At 44.2% G+C, this 17,246-nt stretch overlaps 2 protein-coding genes across 2 annotated transcripts; both read left to right on the top strand.

Moving 5' to 3' along the window:
- The first annotated feature begins 55 nt into the window (after nt 1–55).
- On the top strand, nt 56–6,564 carry tmem127 (transmembrane protein 127). Its single transcript, XM_056280754.1, has 3 exons — nt 56–870; nt 1,025–1,189; nt 4,231–6,564. Exons 1-3 carry the CDS (start codon nt 633–635, stop codon nt 4,539–4,541), a joined length of 714 nt encoding a protein of 237 aa, XP_056136729.1. The 5' UTR covers nt 56–632; the 3' UTR covers nt 4,542–6,564.
- A 764-nt stretch (nt 6,565–7,328) lies between these two features.
- Nucleotides 7,329–15,673, top strand: gatd3l (glutamine amidotransferase class 1 domain containing 3, like). Its single transcript, XM_056280765.1, has 7 exons — nt 7,329–7,500; nt 7,646–7,698; nt 7,807–7,920; nt 8,065–8,196; nt 9,049–9,141; nt 14,842–15,007; nt 15,130–15,673. The coding sequence occupies exons 1-7, from the start codon at nt 7,384–7,386 to the stop codon at nt 15,262–15,264; spliced, it is 810 nt and encodes a 269-aa protein (XP_056136740.1). The 5' UTR covers nt 7,329–7,383; the 3' UTR covers nt 15,265–15,673.
- Nucleotides 15,674–17,246: the final 1,573 nt, after the last annotated feature.

Raw genomic sequence — 17,246 nt, 5'->3', positions numbered from 1 at the left:
GGTCCCACGTCGGTCCGTGTCTGGCAGCGTCCGCGTTGGGTTGTCATTCTAGAACCCGCCGGTAGGGGGAGACCCCGGTCGCTTTCATCTTCAGCTTGTTGCGTTTTAATCCACGACGAAGAATGGCATGAACAAGGAAGAGCCTTTTGTACGGGAAGCCAGCTGTCTTTTGTTTTGTTTTTTTTTTAATTTGTCTTTGTTTGTTTTTCTGCCCCCCTCCCCTCGACCAAATTACCGGATTCTCTAACGCCAGGTCAGCCCATTAGCTTCATGTCAGACCTCTGTCCTCTGGTTTTGGTATTCCGTTAAGTTCACCGGCTCGTGTTTGGGAGAAAAACTGACGTTAGCTTACCGAGCTAACAACAACAACACGGCACAGGCCCGAAGGCCCGCTCGTCTATTGTCCACCCTTCCGCATTGTTCTTGGGCTTGACCCGTCGTGTGCGGATCAACAGCGCTGTTGAAGCTATATACCGTTAGCCGTGTCGCGCATAGCCGGTCTGTTGGCGTGGGTCGGATCGTTAGCGTTGGGCCGTCGGGGGGGCGGGCGGGCGGGGGGAGAGAGACGTGCGTGGCCAATTCGCTGACCTTAACGCGCGGAGGGACACTGCAACAGTCGGTCGGCGGTGATCATGTACGCGCAGCCGGGTTCCGCTGCCCCTGGAAGTCGAAGGAGGCGAGGCGGCTCCTCTCTGCCCAAACAGCCGGAGAGGAGTCTGGCGTCCGCGCTGCCCGGGGCTCTCTCCATCACCGCGCTGTGTACGGCTCTGGCGGAACCGGCCTGGCTCCGGGTTCACGGAGGCACGTGTCCAAGACAAGAAGTTGGCGTTGCGGATGTGCTGGGGTACATTGACCCCAAGCTTCTGGACGGTGAGACGAGAGAGAGAGAACACGCTGACTGACACAAACACTGCAACACGCATTTAAACCGTCGATTTACAATGTGGGGGGGGGGGGTTGCTTTTGTCTTCCGTTCTGAGGTTCAGCTGTAATAATGCTTTATGTCGTTTCCCCTGTCTTGTAGATTATTGCGTGAACCCACAGACCATTTTGCTGCTGAGGGTGATTGCTGCCTTCTGCTTCCTGGGTATTCTGTGCAGTCTGACCGCCTTCCTCTTAGATGTGTTTGGACCCAAGCACCCTGCTCTCAAAATCACACGCAGATATGCATTTGCCCACATCCTTACAGGTATGATTCTTATGTTAGTTTGTCTGTCTGGCGCGGATCAAAGAAATAGGGCTTACACCTTTAATTAAATGCTCCTAAACCAGTGTTTCTCAACCCAGTCCTCAAGGACCCCCTATCCCGCAGATTTTCATTGTAACCCTGCGTAGGTAGCCCTGCTTGTACTTACTCGGCCAATCATCTCGCAGCACTTAATTATGCAAGGTGTGCGACGTCTGACAAAATTCATTGCTGATTGGTTGAATAACTACGAACAGGTACCTATTCAGGGTTGCAAAGAAAATATGCAGGATAGGGGGTCCTTGAGGACTGGGTTGAGAAACACTGTCCTAAACAGTTATTCCAGCAAAGTTAACATTTTGACTAAACAGTCTCTGTTTTTTTTTTTTTATTATTTCTTTGACTGTACACCTGAAGAAGTTTTTTGGTGTGTGCGCGTGTTCGGGACACTATTATTTTACCTGTCTGAACCACAGCAATAGTACAACACTAAATTCAATGTTGGAAGTAGATTTGTTTTACTACTAAGCAATAGCTCACGACAGGCAGTAGTATATTGTGATATAATCACAATATATCAAGTCAAGTCAAAATGTATCATAGCCCAATATCACAAAGTATGTCTCAAAGGAGTGTATATATAATAAAATAATAACCAACTTTTGTAAAATATTATTATTACTATATTAGTAAGAGATATACAATGATAATAAACTTATAATACATATAATAAACTTAGGAGGAATGGGATCAAGTAAGTAAGGATTGCTGGTTTGAACAGGGAGTCAAAGAGACCATCTATGTGAAGAGGGGATGACCATCACTGAACCAAGGGGGTCTAAGAGTACATCTGTCGCCAATTTACAATGCTGCGATTGCAACCATTCCCCAATCCTCTGTGAATAGTACACATGGCCGTTGAAACGCTAGTTAATGGTCATAGCAATTTGCATATGAAACGGATCACCTTTTTCTGTCATGCCACTGTATTGTTTATAAGGGTGGGGATACCTGCAGAGCGGCACGGTGGCACAGTGGTTAGCACGGTCGCCTCACAGCAAGAAGGTCCTGGGTTTGAGCCCCGGGGTAGTCCAACCTTGGGGGTCGTCCCGGGTTGTCCTGTGTGAAGTTTGCATGTTCTCCCCGTGTCTGCATGGGTTTCCTCCGGGGGCTTCGGTTTCCTCCCACAGTCCAAAGACATGTAGGTCAGGTGAATCGGCCATACTATATTGTCCCTAGGTATGAATGTGTGTGTGTGTGTGTGTGTGTGTGTGTGTGTGTGTGTGTGTGTGTGTGGGCGGGCCCTGTGTGATGGCCTGGCAGCCTGTCCAGGGTGTCTCCCCGCCTGCCACCCAATGACTGCTGGGATAGGCTCCAGCGTCTCCGCAACCCTGAGAGCAGGATAAGCGGTTTGGAAAATGGATGGATACCTGCAGTCAGTTGAGACTGAAGAGATCACTTAGATGAGTGATGAAACGTTTCTCCCAATAAACGTTGTGTCCAGATGAACTGATTCAACTTTCTGTGATTTTCTTACCTGGATTATTGAGAGTGCATTAAAAAAAATGGTGTTAGTTGGATTTAGCATTAACAATCTGGAGTCAAATATAGCAGCTATGCCCCCACCTCTTCTTGATTCCTGTGACACTTGTAAACTAGTGTAATTTGGAAGTGTTGCCTCATTTAGGCTTACGAAGTCTTTTGGCTTTAGACAGGTTCCACATAAGCTCGTAAAACCAACAAGACTGCGGTCATTTGTTATGTCATGGGTAAGCAGTGATTTAGTGGCAAGTGTTCATAAAGCCAATATTTAAAGTAACATTTTGCGAAGTGGCAGGGGATGAAAATGGAGGGCTTAATGTGGATGATGTTATTCTGATTTCGAAAGTTGTAGCTCTTATATTTAACATCCCGGTTATCGCTGATTATGACAGGGATATGACTATAGTTGTGGAGGAAATGGTTGTCGATACTGTGGAGACTTTCTGGGACTTGGCAGCTATCATTAGGAGTTTTATCATTTGAATTAGTAGAAACTGGCCATGAGCCAGCAGGACCGTCTCTACCAAGAGTGGGTGTATTTAGAATCAAAATGGGGTTGTTAGGTTCTTTCTGCGATGTGGGTCAGAAGAAGTTAAAAGCTATATAGTTGAGCATTTTGACACCAGTTGCCTGGTCCCTTTCCAGTTTGGATGTAAGCAGTCAGTTTTATACGAATCAGGCTCAGTCCAAAACGAATCGAAATGGCTGATAAAACCATAACTTGTTGCTGTACAGAAGTTTTGCAACCATGGGGGCTAAAAAGACGGCTAAAACATTCAGATCTGGTTGACATAGTGGGAATAGTACCAGATAGTATACAGTGGTTACCCAGGCTCTCAATAGTTAATGCCAATGATTTCCTGTTGTGCTGGAGCTTAATTGATTTTCTTGACATGACGTCATCCATTTCTGCATTCACTATGACTGTGTGGACTGAAGGGTCCACACAGTCATAGTGAAACTCACCAATGCTGATTGAACAGCGTTGGCGAGAGTCCACACAGTTATAGTGAACAACGTTGTTGAGAGTTGGATCACTTTGCCACCATAAAGGCAGTAGGTTACAGCACAGGGTAGATCCACAAATCTAAAAATGGAGTCGCCTAAAACCAGAACTTGGGGCTTATTATCATTTCCAGTGCCACTCTACACAGCCTGGAGTGAACTATTGCTTTTATAAAACTGTTCCCAAATATGGCATTATGAAAGACCATTTTTATAAACATTTCATAAAGCTTTCACGAAGCCTTGTTCTTACAAAGAAATAGGCCCTCCTGGCTCCCTGCACATAGGGCAAGGCGTTTGCTATGCAGCATAATAGCGGAGTGATACTGAATTGTGTAAAGACGTCATCGCCGTTGTGTACGGTTATTATACCATGGCTAACAGCCAATCAGACTGCTTGATTTGAGCCATCTGTTTTATAAATTGCTGTACATCGGACCATCTGCATCCGCCCATCAATGATTAATTATTTTCTGTGTTAATCTCCTTGTCATCAGTGCTCCAGTGTGCCACGGTGATAGGATTCTGCTACTGGGCCTCGGAGCTCATCTTGTCACTTCAGCAGCAACACAAAAAATACCACGGCTCTCTAATATACGTCACATTTGCAATCAGCTTCTACCTGGTGGCGGGGGCCGGCGGAGCCTCTATTCTCGCCACAGCTGCAAATTTGCTGCGCCACTACCCCACCGAGGAGGAGGAGCAGGCTTTGGAGCTGCTGTCCGAGATGGAGGAAAGCAATGAAACGTATCCTGCTGATTATGACATTGCCAACCAATTCCAGCCGCCGCCTGCCTACACGCCCTGATGTAGCCGAGCAGGCCTCGTTTCTGTCTGATTATACGTGCTTTTCTATGGGCGCTGCTATTGGCCGGATCAACAGAGAAATACACGTAAAAAAAAAAAAAAGTGTGATTCAGTAGCTCTCAAGTGGATATCTTTGCAAATTCTCTCTTTTCCATAATGAAGCCGAAGTGTACAACGAGCGCACATAGTCCTCAATTGCTGGTGCTTGGTGCATGAAAACTTTCTTTGGTGGTGGCAGAAACTAAAGCGTTGATACTTTCACCACTGAAGCTTTTAGTGGTTTGCATGTAAATGGCTCTTAGGATTTGGTGCTTACATGTAAAGGAAACTAATAAACCACACGGTGTGCTGTTTTATGAGTCATCACCAGTGACTGATTTGATTGTTTAGAAGTCACAACTACTTCAGATGCCAGTTTTTGAAGTTAGGCTGTCGGCAGTGCGCCGCAGCAGCTATTCCCCCCCCCCCCCCCCGGTTGGACATGGAAGGAACATCATCGAGCGTAGTTCGTTTGAACACATTTTTGATATGCTTGCTACATGTCTCTAGATTGGTTCCAAAATGTAAAAAAAAAAAATCATCGACAAAATTGTTTTAGATATTTCCTTTTTATATCAAATATACCTTTATTTATTAAGTGATTGTCCATAGTGCTATACGTCTTATTTTTTTCTTCTTCCCCTCTCTCTGTGAATCACTTTTAGGATCAGCGTCGTGTTGAGAGAGCCATGAAACCGGGGTCAAATTCCATGTATGTGCAGACCTACGTGGCCCATAAACTTGATTCTGATTCTGATGTTTATCGGCCGTGCGGGTTGACCCCGGTTTCATAGCTCTCTGTGTACTTAACATAGAATAACAACACAGCAACGCAACAATCTTCAAATATATACACAAGGATTGACTTATACAGGTGAAATAAGAGGCGACAAAGTGCAGCGGTGCAGAGAATATGTCAAGAGATGCTGAGGTAGATGTTAGCAGGTTGCTTACGTACATGCCTGAGGTAGATGGACATGACAGAGTGTACCGGCATGCGTATATATGTACAGCGTGTACAAAATGGTTGGCTTTATTTGACTGTGTCAAGCATTCATTTGAATGACAGCCTGTGGAAAGAAACTAGTTGTTTTGGGGTGCAGTGCTCTGTAGCGCCTACCAGAGGGGAGGAGTTGGAACAGGTTGTGACCGGGGTGTGATGGGTCTGCAGTGATGCTGCCCGCCCGTTTCCTGAGCCTGGAGGTGTATAAGCCCTGAATGCAGGGCAGGTTGGCACCAATGATTTTTCCTCTGCAGACCTAGCTGCCCGTTGTGGTCTGTCGCTGTCCTGTCTGGTGGCCGATCCAAGCCAGACGGCGATGGGTGTGCAGAGGGCAGACTGGATTACTGCAGTGTAGAGCTGAATCAGCAGCTTCTGAGGCAGGTTTGATCTGTATTTGAGGCTGGCGCAAGGAAAATAAAAAGCTTTTTTTGCAGATAATGGAAGTTTGCTTGTGTGTGTGTGTGTGTGTTTGAGAATGATTATGGCATGCCCCCCTCCCCCCCCCCCCTTTGCTTCAGCCTACTAGATTTGATGCTCGCAGAGAAAAAGTGTGTTTTGTTGCTCAATGATAAGAGTCGGCATTTGATAGAAGTTGCACCACAGAAGTCGGTCTTGTCATTTTCATCAGTTTGCCGAACCTCCTTTGTATTCTGTGATTATCTTGCGTTTCAGTTAATGTGTGTTCTCTATGCATGATTTCTTTTCCCTTCTTCAAATGAGCCCTTTTGGGAGAAACCTGTGGGAGCTTCTGAGAGAAGGTGCCCCCCTCTCCCCCCCCCCTCCCCCCGAGGCTTAACATTGTGCTGTGTTAATGTTGTAATTACTTGTAGGTGACACATTGTTTCCGTTTACAACATTTCTACGTTTTGTTCCCCACGTTTTTTTTTTTTTGTTTTTTTTTTGCTATCCTTTCTTCACTCTGTCCAAATGTAACGCGAAATATTGACTGTTTTTACATAACACTGGTCATAATAAAAAGAAATGTCCCATTTTCGCCTCACTTCTCTTCTTCGTGGCGGGACCTAGAAGCTGAACGGCGAGAATCCAGCTGGTGGTAAAACCGCCGCTATAAACTGCGCCGTAAGCAGATGTAGTGTTGAACCGAGAGGCAACGTATAAACTTCGACACTTCCGCCTAACGAGGGTATTTAAAGGTTCGATGTCTAGACGATGTGGATGCCACACGGCATTACGGAGAGTAAGAGCCTTACGACCTAATAGACTTTAAAGGGCATGTCTTTACACGGCAGGCATTACTTCCCGCGTTACTTTACATGCGGTGCGGTGCAAAAAGCACTATCGGTGACCCCGTTTTGCACGCAACACAATATGCAGATATAGAAAATGACGGGAGCGCCGACCAGCGAGCGTAGTTGGAGGCCTCGACACGCTGCAGATTTCAGTATATTTTCCAAGGCAGACATTTGCCATTTCTTTTTCTTGCCTTTTTTTTTTTTAAAACAGCTTTTTAAGAGTTCATTTCTAAATGCCACAGACGGTCCATGTTTGGACTTGATTGCAGAGCTGGTTGCTTCCATCGTTGGCCAGATGAGTTGGATTAATTTGATCAACGCACAAGGCCTTAATGAGGGGGTGTTGAGGAAGGGAGTAGGTCAGTTGAGGCAAAGAAAAAGTGACTCTTCCCTTTCCTGTAAAGAGAGCTTAGGAGGCAACGTCACTTGGACGGCGTTAGATGGTATATATACCGCTTCAGCAATGCTGCAGCCGTCAGAAGTCGTCCCGGCTAGGTGGCAGTAAGTCAGATCTCTCCTGTAAAGAGTCGCGAGTTTGAAGCTGCATCATGTTCGCAAGCAGGGTTTTGCTTTCAAAACAGACACTGGCCGCCCTCTCTCGTCAGCCCGCCTGCTTCGTGCATCACGGTGACTATGGCAACTGGGGAAACACCAACATTGCAGTGGTAAGTGAGACATGTCAAGACAGCACAGGCTCAGACAGGATGGGTCGACGGTATCCTATTGTGAACAATTCTGTGATTAGCTGGAAAATCCACCGCTCTTGGTAGTCTGATTTGTGAATCACTCCCAACCAAAACCTCACCCTAGGTGTTTTCAGGATGCGGCTGGTGGGACGGTACAGACGTCCACGAGGCAGTATAGTGAGTATCATATCTGCTGAGCTCAGCATGGGGATTTTTGTTTGTTCTGCAGAAACGAAATCGTTGAATTGTGCTGCACAGAAATATAATGCACAACTGTTTCTTAAGCACTATGTATCACCTGAGCCGCAACGGCGCACGCTTCCAGATGTTCGCACCGAATCAACAGCAGATGCACGTGATGGACCATCTGAAAAAGCAGCCTGCTTCTGGGGAGAACCGGTGTGTTTGTTACAGCAAATTAGTGCACTGAAATGAAGAGAGAGCATAGCTCAGTACAATGGGTTACTTGATTTTGTAAATTACATATCTGACTTTACTAATAACACAAAGAAGTATTTATGATTATTTTTGGCCATTACATAGAAACATGATGGTGGAGGCGGCTCGTTTCAGTCATGGACAGGGAATGATGCAAATGCAAGACCTGTCCAAGCTGGACGTCAACAACTTTGACGGTGTTATCTTTCCAGGAGGGAATGGCGTTACCAAAAATCTGTGAGGAACTTTGAGGGATCTGTAGTCACTTAGAAGCTCCGGTGGGATATTTATACATAAGCGGAAAACAGAGGAGTACATTAGAGTGTTGTCACGATTGCTAAAACCGAGGAGGATCAGAAGCAAGATTTTCCTTCATTCCTCATGGCAGACCAAGCACTAAATGTGGTGAACAAAGTAAGATATTTGGGTCACACCATCAGGGATGATCTGTGGGATGAAGACGATGTGCAGCGTCAGTGTTGCACACTGTATGCACAAGCCAATATGCTGGCACGCAAATGTCATCTGTGTACAGATGAGGTTAAAACCGCTCTTTTTAGGGCCTGCTGTACTCCACTCTATACAGCCCATTTGTGGTGCAATTATAGCAAAACAAGGATGGAAAAAGCTGCAAGTAGCACATAACGATGCATTCAGAATCTTGCTCAAGCTTCCAAGATGGACAAGTCATATGATGGACACGTCATATGATGGACACGTCATATGATGGACACGTCATATGATGGGCACGTCATATGATTGTGACGAGTAATGTCCCCACTTTTCATGCTGTGTTGAGGAATGTTATGTACAAATTTATGTGTCGATTAATTGATTCCACGAATGTGATTATAATGGTTTTAACCGAGCCCACACAAAGTGACACAAGGTACTCCTCTTGTTTCTGGAAACACTGGAATAATTGTATAAGGTTTTAATCACTGTGGACTTGTGAACTGCTGTTTTAGCTATGTTGTTGTCCTGTGTTGTATTTTGTTTTTGTGTCCGAATAACGTAAGATTTGATTGATGACAATAATAGAGGGTGAAAAAGCAAGGCGTGATGTCATAACACCTTTGTACTCTTCAGGTCTACCTTTGTGAAGGAAGGCAAAGACTGCAAGGTCCATAATGATGTGGAGAAAGTGCTCAAAGACTTCCACCGTTTACGCAAGCCTATTGGGTATGTATCGAGGAGTAGCCTTTTTATACCAGATGCACAGGAGGCTGATAAAGGTATTGCAACAGCAGGGGGATACTGAAATTATTCCTAGGGTTGTACACTAACTATTTTGAATCAAAAAGGTCAAAATTCAGCAGGCCGTGTGTAAATAGTTTTTACAACATAGTGTCTGACATGTTTCCCAGAAATGCGGATATTGTGGCTTCTTCGTCTAATTTCACTGCAATCCGAGTATCCTGAATAATACATTTCAAATATATTAAGATGATCCGATATCATCATATCTCAGTATGTTGGCACCATGCCATACCGGTGGAAATCTTTGGACCAATATAATCTGGGCAATACACTGACCTTGATATGAGTAAAAACATCTATCTATCACTGCTGCTGTTATTATTGATAGAGACCCAACATCAGTACTAACAGTGATGATGATGATGATGATCATCATCATCATAGCAAGAGCAAGTTCCTGGGTTTTGTTCTTGTCCTTCTGGGTGTTGTTTCCATTTTTTCCCAGCCCTTATGTGGGATGTTGGGATCTGAAGGTGGAAAAAGCAGTCTCATACCCCCCCCTTTCCCACCAAAATTAGCGCGTATGTGCGGGTTTTTCAAATGTGGGAAACCCTGAAAATAGACGACCGACTCTTTTCCCACTCTCAGTAGACGAAGACGCCTTTGTTTTTGTTTTTACTATTTTTTTCTGACGCGTCACGTTTGACGTCACGAATGCGCCGGGATGTTTCCGGTATGACGTCGGGGCGTGGAGGGACAGTAGAAAGCAACATGGAGGCCAGCGAAAATGTTACGATGGTTACTTCTTTTACATACATCCGTTGCTAATTCGGCGTCCTTTTCAAACCCGGTGCCGACTAATCTGGACCGATGTTCGAGCGCTGCTTGGGCGGAATTTGTGGCTGAGACGATTAAGAGGCGCGGAAGTTACCCGCAGGGGCGTCATAACACCGCGCCGGAAAAGGGGCAGAAATTAGCATATGTACCCACGTGTCATGTTTCCATCGCTGCCGAGCCAGTAAATACCAGTGACGACTGCAGAGTCATGCTTCCCTGGAACGACTCTAACCTTTCCCACTAAAGGCAAAAGCCAGATGTGAGTGGGGGGGGGGGGTGTCCAGTGGGAAAGTTGGTGGTTTCCTGAACGCGTAGCTTGGTATAAAGGGTCAGATCAGCGCAATACCGGAATTTTTGACCATGGAATTTAGGTGACCACACAATATTCAAAAGTTAGCATTACTTTTTCAGTGATCATTTGGCTTAATGGGTACATACAAATGAGTGTTGTCTGCATAACGGTGGAGATTGAGTCCATAACCGCGGATGATATGGCCAGCAGGTGAAATGTATAAAGATAAAAGCAAACGATCACAGATCGAGCTCTGGAGGACACCAATGTTCCTTCACCCCAGGGTATTTAGAGGACCATGTAAGTAAGACACAATGTCTTCTCTCAGACAGGATTAGCCAAGAACGAGCCGGTACAAGTATACCTTGGTTATTCGTGTCAAAGACAGCCATGAAGAGCAAGTTGCACAAACACGAGATGGAATAAAAACCTATTGCAAACAGAAGACAGTTTGTCCCGAGAGCTGGTTCAATAGATAGAAGGCATATTGAGGTGTTTCGAAAAGCTTGTTGTTTGACACAAAAGCCTTGTGTTTAGCCACAAATTCTTCCAGTATTTTTAAATAGAAACCAGATGGTTGGACATTGGTCTATAGTTAGTAAGTGTCCCTGAGTCAATGTTAGGTCTGTCAACAGCGCATGGCAGTTTTAAAGGCAGTCAGACCAATGCCAGAAAGAGTAAATATAAAAGCAAGTCTATAAAAATGTCCTATGTAAGGGGACTAACCCAGTTCTGACTCCCTCTAGGTAATCACAGCATTTCATAACCCAGAAGCCCAAATGAAATAAAGTGTGATTAACTTTATATCTAAATGGGTCTGCATAATGACCTGCCTCCACGATGACTCACATGGGGTTACAAGCTATGTGGCGCTTGTTACCGGGCCTAACCTTCCTTCAGAAGTGCTAATAAAATCTTAAGAATGACTGAGGTGTAGTGATGCTACAATGTATTTTAGTCATTATCTATTTACCCTTTTATTTATTTTAAGGTTAATTTCTGAATAAACTTAGCCAAGAGGGTACCATCATTACAAACACAAAACTTGCAAATTTGCAAATGCAAAAACGTGCATCAGCAAAGGAACAGTAAGAATGACCAAACAGAGAAATGCAAGGTGAGCAGTTGCCCAACAGCAGTCCGGCAAACAGATGGGCTAAGCTTAAATAGACCTTGACTTAAAGTCAGCAGTACAGTGCAGCTTCCTTGAGGTACAATAAAAAGTGCGTCCAAACCACATAAACAATGGGTAGAGGATTTGACTTGACTTAAATTGTGACAAATGGGTTTGGAAAGGTGTGTCATCACCTTGCAGTTCAGTGCGGTGAGACAGTCGGCTGAAATTATTCTATAGTCAGGTGAAAACATGCCCTCCGAGGATTTTCCCCTTCCGCACTGCCAAAGTTTTAAAAAAACATTTCAAATGTGGATTATCGTTTAAAGCCAGTTAACACAATATGTTCATAGGGTTGTTGACAAAAACAGACTGAGGGAAAATCTCTGACGGGGAGCTTTCACCTCACCTCTTGTTCTATCTTGGGCCTTACTGACAAAATAAGTGATGGGCGCTAATTAAGTAAATAAGAAAATCATTTGCTCTCTATGACTTGTAGCTTGAAAAAGATCCACTTCCAAGTTTCTAAAATAAGACTTTCTGTGAAATTTGTAAGAAAAGCATGAATTTGATAATGAGCTTGTAAATGCTGGAGAGAGAGAGAGGGAGAGGAATGGAGGACAAAACCAATTCTTATAGGACTGTTAGTGATGGATAGAATTGTAGGACCAAGACCCCCTGGGAGGGGGCATAACACCCCGAAGCCAATACAGTAGTGACCAATTTCTTTGCTACTGATTGCAATTTCAATATTTCCGGTACAGGATGGAAAGTTTTCAATATTGCAAGATAAACTCAGGGACTTTGTGTGGAGTACGTGAACAATTCTATGATTGATGAGATTTCCAGGTCCGGAGTTATGGTACTCCTGCCCTTCTTCCATCATATCATATTCCCCTGAAGTGATCCTGCAGAATTCAAGACACAGTGGTCAGACACAAGTGGTTCAAGTTGGTAAATTGCCACCGAGCTTTGAAATTTAGGCTCAAATGTTTTGTTTTTGTTTTTGTTTTTTAATCGCCCCCCCCCCCAAGTTCAGTTACAGATATGCAGTGCCCCCTGATGCCTAAAACTGATCCGTTTTTCATTTGTTTGTCATTAATACCTGTAAGGTATGTACCTTATGAATGTGCCTTATGTATGCATGTATGTAAGGTACCGATTGGCTAGACAAAGTTGGTAGCTTAGCAGATTGTAAACTTGCGTCTTATGCAGATTAAGTTATGATCGGTGTGTGGTGATATGGAATAAAGGGCAGCACAGCACGGTGGCCCAGTGGTTAGCACTGTTGCCTCACAGCAAGACGGTCCTGGGTTCGAACCCCAGGCCGTCCCAGGGCCTTTCTGTGTGGAGTTTGCATGTTCTCCCCGTGTCTGTGTGGGTTTCCTGCGGCTGCTCCGGTTTCCTCCCACCATCAAAAAGACATGCATGTTAGGGGGTAATACTCCTGCCTGTGCCCCTGAGCAAGGCAGTGGAAAGAAGAACTGGAATTGGTCCCCGGGCGCTGCAGCTGCCCACTGCTCCTATACAATAGGATGGGTTAAATGCAGAAGAGGAATTTCCCCACAGGGATTAATAAAAGGTACATTTTATCATAAATGGTCGCAGTGAGCGTTATAATACCCCCTCCATGTCTTAACATACCATGTTTGTCTCAGGCACAGCGGCGGCTTTTTTCTTTACCTTGTTTTTCTCAGTTGCCACAATGCAGCAGTAAGTCAGACTCTTCTGACTGGAGCGTCTCCGAATATGTCAGAAACATCTTTTTTCTGTTTGTTTTGGAACGAGGCTGGTCCTGATGTCAACTGAAGTCTAGCTTAGCCCGTCAAAAATGTCCCATTATGTACCAGCAGAGCTAATCTGACTTGAAATCGTAGATATTTTTGTCATACGTACACGATAATTGCCATTTTATCACCGGCCATGACAGCGTCTCACGAGAAGGTGCTGCTGGTCACTTGGGTCACCATCTTTACGGGGTTGTTATAAAAATAACATGATGAAATATTCACATGATTTTACCTTCACGTAAAACAACAGTACTGACATTTTACATGTAAACAAATGTTCTTCTTGACTTTCTTTTCCCCGGCATATTGAGCGCTTGATTATCACACCGTGAGGAATGTGGCAAGCAGCGACAAGTCTGAAGAAGCTGCGAGGCTGTTGCGGCTAACAAGCAGATATGGCAAACCAACTACTTGCCAACAGATATTAAAACATCACTGACTTAGATTCAGTTGTGGGCTGGGAAGCACCGGCGACGTGTTTCATTTGGAACGAATGATTTGGATTTGCAGTGATCAAACACCAACGAGGGTTATCATTATCAGCACAGGTGTCTGTAAATTAAACAGAAACTTTCCAATTACTTGTGCTACGAAATCTGGGAACGGGCCAAAATAGCTCCACTTAGTCAATCTGCTGATATGAGCGCAGTTATTTGGTATCAGTTTTGTCTCGTATCCACGTTTTCATCAGAAGGGTTCCGGCAAGAGTGAAAGGGAAGGTTTGCAAGATGGTGGTGAGACCAGCTATGTTGTGCGATTTGGAGACGGTGGCGCTGACGAAATGACAGGAGGCGGAGCTGCCAGGAGGGAGAGCTGGAGGTGCCAGAGCTGAAGATGCTAAGAGCTTCATTGGGAGTGACAAAGAAGGACAGGATTAGGAATGAGTATATTAGAGGGACCCTGAGAGCAGGATAAGCAGTTTGCATAATGGGTGGATGGGTGGATATTAGAGGGGCAGCTCAGGCTGGACGGTTTGGAGACAAAGCAAGAGAGGCAAGAGTGAGACGGTTTGGACATGTGCGGAGGAGAGATGCTGGGTATGTTGGGAGAAGGAGGCTGAATATGGAGCTGCCAGGCAAGAGGGAAAGAGGAAGGCCAAAGAGGAGGTTTATGGATGCAGCGAGGGAGGACATGCGAGGGTTTAAGGGCGGGATGTTGTGTTGCTGTAAAGTCCTCTGAGGCAAATTTGTGATATTGGGCTGTACAAATAAAACTGACTTGACTTGACATGCAGGTGGCTGGCGTGACAGAGGAAGACGCAGAGGACAGGAAACGATGGAAACAGATGAGCCGCTGTGGCGACTCCTAACGGGAGCAGCCAAAAGTAGCAGCAGCAGTAGTACTAGTAGTCGTAGTAGTAGTAGTACTAGTAGCCATAGTAGTAGTAGTACTAGTAGTCATCTTTTGATCAGTAGTGCCAATGTTATACAGTGAGAAGAACCAGTATTTTCCCGCCATCACAGCCCTTTTTACTTTTGCCACTGACTGAAGGCCATACTTGCTCAGGCCTTGCGTTTGCAACGTCTCACACTATCACAGTGCACATTTCACCGGCCCCCGGTCGATTTGATGATCCCCGGTCCCATCTTACAGTCTTGCCGTAGTTAAAAAGCTGCACTGACCATGCACTTGCCTGTCCCCTGTTGCAGCCTGTCCAGCATGGCTCCTATGCTGGCCTGTCGGGTGCTGCCCGGCATCGACGTGACCATGGGCTATGAGAAGGATGAGAACAGCCGCTGGGGGAACTGGCCCCACACCAACATGGTGCAAGCTGTGAAGAGCATGGGCGCGCGCCACACGGTCCGCGAACCATACATATCCTTTGACGCATCACTCTTTACCATGGATGCCGGTTAAGTTCCAATGTAAACTTTGCCATTATCTGCTCGTTTGCCCCAAGTGTGACTCCTACATTGGCCTTGACTTGCTTGTATCACGAAGCCTATGTGGACGAGAAGAACAAAGTGATCAGCACCCCTACGTTCATGTGGGAGACGGAGTACCACTATCATTATATATTTGATGGTATTGGCAATATGGTCAAGCATGTCATGCGCATGTCAACCAAATGAGCGACTGAGCCTGGATAACGGAGAGTTGCAACTCATACAGAAATGTTGAGATAGATATCATGCCTTTATGATGTGATCAATTAGATATGTAGAGAGAGAGAGACCATAAATATACACATAAACACCTTAGTTAAAGAGCAACTGTCTTGTTAGATATCATAAATATACATATAAACACCCAGGTTAAAGAGCATCTGTCTTGTTAGATATCATGAATATACATATAAACACCCAGGTTAAAGAGCAACTGTCTTGTTAGATATCATAAATATACATATAAACACCCAGGTTAAAGAGCAACTGTCTTGTCACTGTCATTTTTTTTTCTCGATCAGGTCACTCAGAATAATTTTGTTGGCGATATGGTCCAATATTGCATATGTGTAAGTCAAATGTAATATATTCTATAAATGAGCCTGATAAAAGAGTATGGGGAGTTGGTTTTTGAAGTGCAAATACTCAGATGGGCATACGACACATACATCTGTAATCTGGTTCATCGAAAACTGTCACATGGATATTCACACTCGAGTTAAAGAGTGAATGGCTTGTCACTATCATGTGATTTTTGATCCAAGAAAACACACACAATTTATAACATATATCATTTTATATATTTTTATGTAATTAATAATCTAATAATAATCAATAATTAATAATAATAATCAATAATAATAATGTCAAACAATTTAAAATTGGCACTACAAAATTATTAATTATTAATTTAATAATTAGGCCATACTAAATTGTCACTGTGTGTGTGTGTGTGTGATGGCCTGGCGGCCTGTCCTGGGTGGCTCCCCGGGGGCCTGCCGCCCAATACTGCTGGGATAGGCTCCAGCATCCCCGGGACCCTGAGAGCAGGATAAGCAGTTCGGATAATGGATGGATGGATTCATAACAATAACTCATCTGGTACATATAGGATAAATCAATTTATTCATTACAAATATATAAAAATGACAAAACAAGCAGGTGACAAGATATAAAAATTTCCAGTTTATACAAAACATTGAAGAAAAAAAAAAACATCATGAGAAATGCATACTCAGTCATATGAAAACTTGCGGCTGGATTATTTAATATGCAAATATAATACAAGCTTTGATATTTTTCCAAGTGTAACTGCAAAAACTAATGATTTACTGATCTTTTCTCTTTCTTGGTCATTTTAAAAGAGTCCACCAAGTAAAATACAACAGTACATTTTTCTTTTTTTCTTTTTTGTCATTTCACGAATCAAAACAATATAAAAAACATCAGCGGGCCGAAGGCCACAAAGTCGACGATGAGGACTTCCAGTTCCCACCGAACGGGAAGTCATCTTAATGAAGTATTCACAGTGCTGTCCTCACATCGATAGTGTGGATTGTAAACATCGTTGCATATCAAAACCCAGCTTAATAAATATACAGAAATCCTCGATCGTGCCCGCGGAACTTGTGAAACAATGAACAGAATGCCGTCTATTTCCACCTTTTCATCCCGTGATCTAATCATCTGCGTACAGCCTGTGAGCGTGACCGTGGTTGGGTAAGGCAAAATCATATTTCTAATTTCTATTCCACCGAGGATGTTCTCTCGAGCCTCTCAGCTTTTATCTATGTGTAATACAGCCGAGTTTCGTGGTGGAGTAATAACAATTTTCTCTAATGATGAAATGAGCATTTACTAATATAAATTATACAAGGACAGGGATCGTTGACGTTAGGGTACATGGACAAATGTACATATGTTGAACAGAGAACACGGGGATGTAACTGTATGAGATTTGGTTCGAAATGTTCCTAGTGGGAAATAGTATGGGAGCAGATATACTGTATAAAATATGAATTCATTTGGGGAGGGGGGGGGTGAAATTAGGTAAATGAAAGCAACATATAAAATACATCTGATTAATTACAGTAAGGTGTTGTTTAGAGCAATGAACAAATGCAAGATGTTCGATTACTGTTAACTAGGTACAGTTGAACGCACTTGGA

This window comes from Lampris incognitus, chromosome 1 (assembly GCF_029633865.1).
Source record: "Lampris incognitus isolate fLamInc1 chromosome 1, fLamInc1.hap2, whole genome shotgun sequence".
Classification (NCBI taxonomy): domain Eukaryota; kingdom Metazoa; phylum Chordata; class Actinopteri; order Lampriformes; family Lampridae; genus Lampris; species Lampris incognitus.
The sequence above is the reverse complement of the archived record's forward strand: the minus strand, read 5'-3'. Positions and strand labels throughout refer to the sequence as shown.